At 54.0% G+C, this 2,734-nt stretch overlaps 1 protein-coding gene across 1 annotated transcript; it reads left to right on the forward strand.

Moving 5' to 3' along the window:
• The first annotated feature begins 598 nt into the window (after nucleotides 1–598).
• On the forward strand, nucleotides 599–1,255 carry LOC147091588 (uncharacterized). The gene has a single exon (XM_085976610.1). The coding sequence runs from the start codon at nucleotides 599–601 to the stop codon at nucleotides 1,253–1,255; it is 657 nt and encodes a 218-aa protein (XP_085832736.1).
• Nucleotides 1,256–2,734: the final 1,479 nt, after the last annotated feature.

Here is a 2,734-nt window from a genome sequence, read left to right on the forward strand (position 1 = left end):
TAAGATTCAGAAGAACTTAATAATAATAATAATCAACTTTATTGTCATTGTTAGTGTACAAGTGCGGTACAACGAAATGTAGGCTTGCGGCTCCCGAGAGTGTACATTTAGATTAAGACATTTAACATTCAACATTCATTTGGCTTGTAATACATAAACATAAACATAATAAAGTGCATTGGCAGATGTGCAGGCTTTAGAGTTTATTAGCAGAGTTCAGTAGGACGACAGCCCTGGGAAAGAAGCTGTTCCTAAATCTGGTCGTTCAGGTGCGAATGCATCTGTAGCGTCTCCCGGATGGCAGGGGGGCGAGCAGACTGCGGCTGGGGTGGGTAGGGTCTTTGATGATGGTCAGTGACCTCTGTAAAGAGCGAGAGAGAATGTCTCTGGGGATATATAATCGCTCTGAGGTGATACACGCTTTGGAAAGAAGGCGACTTTGTTTTGTGTTTTGTTGGTGGGCATTTTTCAGGAGATGAGACCTTTGGCTCTGCAGCGTCCGGTTCGCCTGGTGAAATAGCGCCGGCTGCTGGAAACTCTTCATCCCCCAACACACACTCAGATAGATAGAGAGAGAGAGAAGGTCCCAGCCCAAGCCATGGCCGACACTCTCCCTGCCAGGAACACCAGGATGAAGACAAGGACTGCGCTCCTGGCCAGGAGACCCGGCGCCACCGTGTCCCAGCAGATCCTGGAGGTGGTGGCGTCCACCAAGGAGTGCCGGGGGCTCGGGCTCTCGGCTCTCAAGAAGGTCCTCTCGGGCCGCGGCTACGACGTGGCCAGAAACAACTGGTGGGTCCACCAGGCGGCCCGGAGCCTGGTGACCAAAGGCTCACTGCTGCAGCCCACCGGCACCGACGCCTCGGGCTCCTTGAGGCTCAGCAAGAGGTGGGGCGACCGGGAGGAGGAGGAGAAACCCAAGAGGGAGTCCGCCGCCGCCGCCAGGGAAAGGAGGAGGAGGAGGAGGAGGATGAAGCAAGGTGCGGACAGGAAAGCGGCGCCCAGGAGCAGAGGCTTGCCCAGGAAGACCAAGAAACAGGGCGACGCCAGGAAGGGGGCGAGGAGGGCCACCGCCCGCAAACCCAAGGGGAGGAAGGCGGCCAGGGCCGAAGGGAAAGGCAAAGGCCAGCGTGCAAAGCCGAGAAAGCTGGCCAAACAACCAGAGCAGGAAGCGGACCAAACCCCCGCTCAGGAGGAGACCTCCCTGTCGGAGAAAGAAAGCCAAGTTTGCTCAGAGCAAGAGGACAGCTCCTAAAGGGGAGACCAATCAGAGGATGAATACCTTCAATATCAAACGGCTCTTTTCAGAGCCACAAAAAACATTCACAAAGAGCCGGACCGGAGGGTTGGGTGTGTGAAAAAAAGGAACATTGCAATTGACCCGATGGTATATGACCAAAATCATCCTTATTGAAAAATAGAAAACCAATTATTTCCCCATTACAATACTGGAAATTATTAAAACTTCGATTGAGTTTTAATGCCTGAAGTATACCTGCCAGGAATAATATAACACACGAACCAATATTGGTTTTTAACTCCTATTTTAAAGGTGGTTAAATTGAGAGCAGCAGAGCTGTGATAGATTGTAGGGCAGGAGAATCGGAAGACCAGGGCCTAGAAATTAGTTGGGCGTGCCAGCCGTTAGCGCCTTAGGGGGAGTAGGTCTCGAGCACTAGGCGCTTATCACCCGGGCGCAGCGCGATCTGCACCTCTCCCCAACTTCAGGACACATTTAGCGCCGGCGCAAAGTCTTAGCGCGCGCCCTGCTGCGCGCGCAGATCATGACGTCATATAATAGTGCAACGCCCTTTGTGCACCCCAAACCGGAACTTCACTCGCGCCGGCCCATTGTGCGCCGGGCGTCCCGAGCGACTGTAAAGTGGAATGGTACACAGGCCAGCCGGGCCGGGGGGAGCGCTAATTAAAGGGCACTTACCCAGCAGTATAAAGGCCAGCCATTTTGCAGCATTCACTCTTGTGCAACGGTTTTTTGGACAGAGACCAAGGAGGAGAGTTTACTGGTTTGGACCAACACTTGGACAGCTATTTTTGGCTCAGGCCAGAGCTTACCAATTATCTTTGCCTTCATTCAGAGCTCAGTGTTTGTCAGCATATAATGGGGGCTGCATTGGGTGGCAACGCTGAATTTCAGCCTTATGCCAGAAGGGCTTACAGACGCCGTGAGAGAGTGGCAGCCCTGGCTAGACACAGAGGGGGCAACAGGCGTCACCAACTGAGGCCTTACCCACGCAGGGTATACCGCCAGCAGACCTCCTATCTGACCATGTCTGCCGCGATGTGTGTTAGGAGGCTGCGATTCCGAAGAGAGGTGGTTGCAGACATCTGCCGGCTGCTTCAGAGAGATCTGCAGCCACAACTGATGCGCAGGACGTCTCTGTCGGTGGCAGTGAAGGTGACAGTGGCTCTCAACTTCTATGCCTCCGGCTCCTTCCAATCCGCTACTGGGGACATCGCTAACATCTCCCAGTTCGCCATGCATTGCTGCATCCGCCAGGTGACCGAAGCCCTTTTCAGAAGGAGACATCAATTCATCTCCTTCCCCATGACCCTGGACAAGCAGCAGCAGCGTGCAGTGGGGTTTGCAAGAATAGCTGGCTTCCCCATGGTGCAGGGCGCCATTGACTGCACGCATGTGGCTTTGCGGGCACCTCTTGAGCATGCCGAGGAGTACCACAACCGGAAGGGCTACCATTCCCTCAATGTACAGCTG

The sequence above is a fragment of the Somniosus microcephalus genome, unplaced genomic scaffold (genome assembly GCF_052327205.1).
Source record: "Somniosus microcephalus isolate GS21.2 unplaced genomic scaffold, FLI_Smic_1.0 unresolved_chr3, whole genome shotgun sequence".
NCBI lineage: Eukaryota > Metazoa > Chordata > Chondrichthyes > Squaliformes > Somniosidae > Somniosus > Somniosus microcephalus.

Excerpts from the sequence above, each read along its gene's own strand:
- LOC147091588 (XM_085976610.1), top strand. The coding sequence starts at position 599 with ATGGCCGACACTCTCCCTGCCAGGAACACCAGGATGAAGACAAGGACT.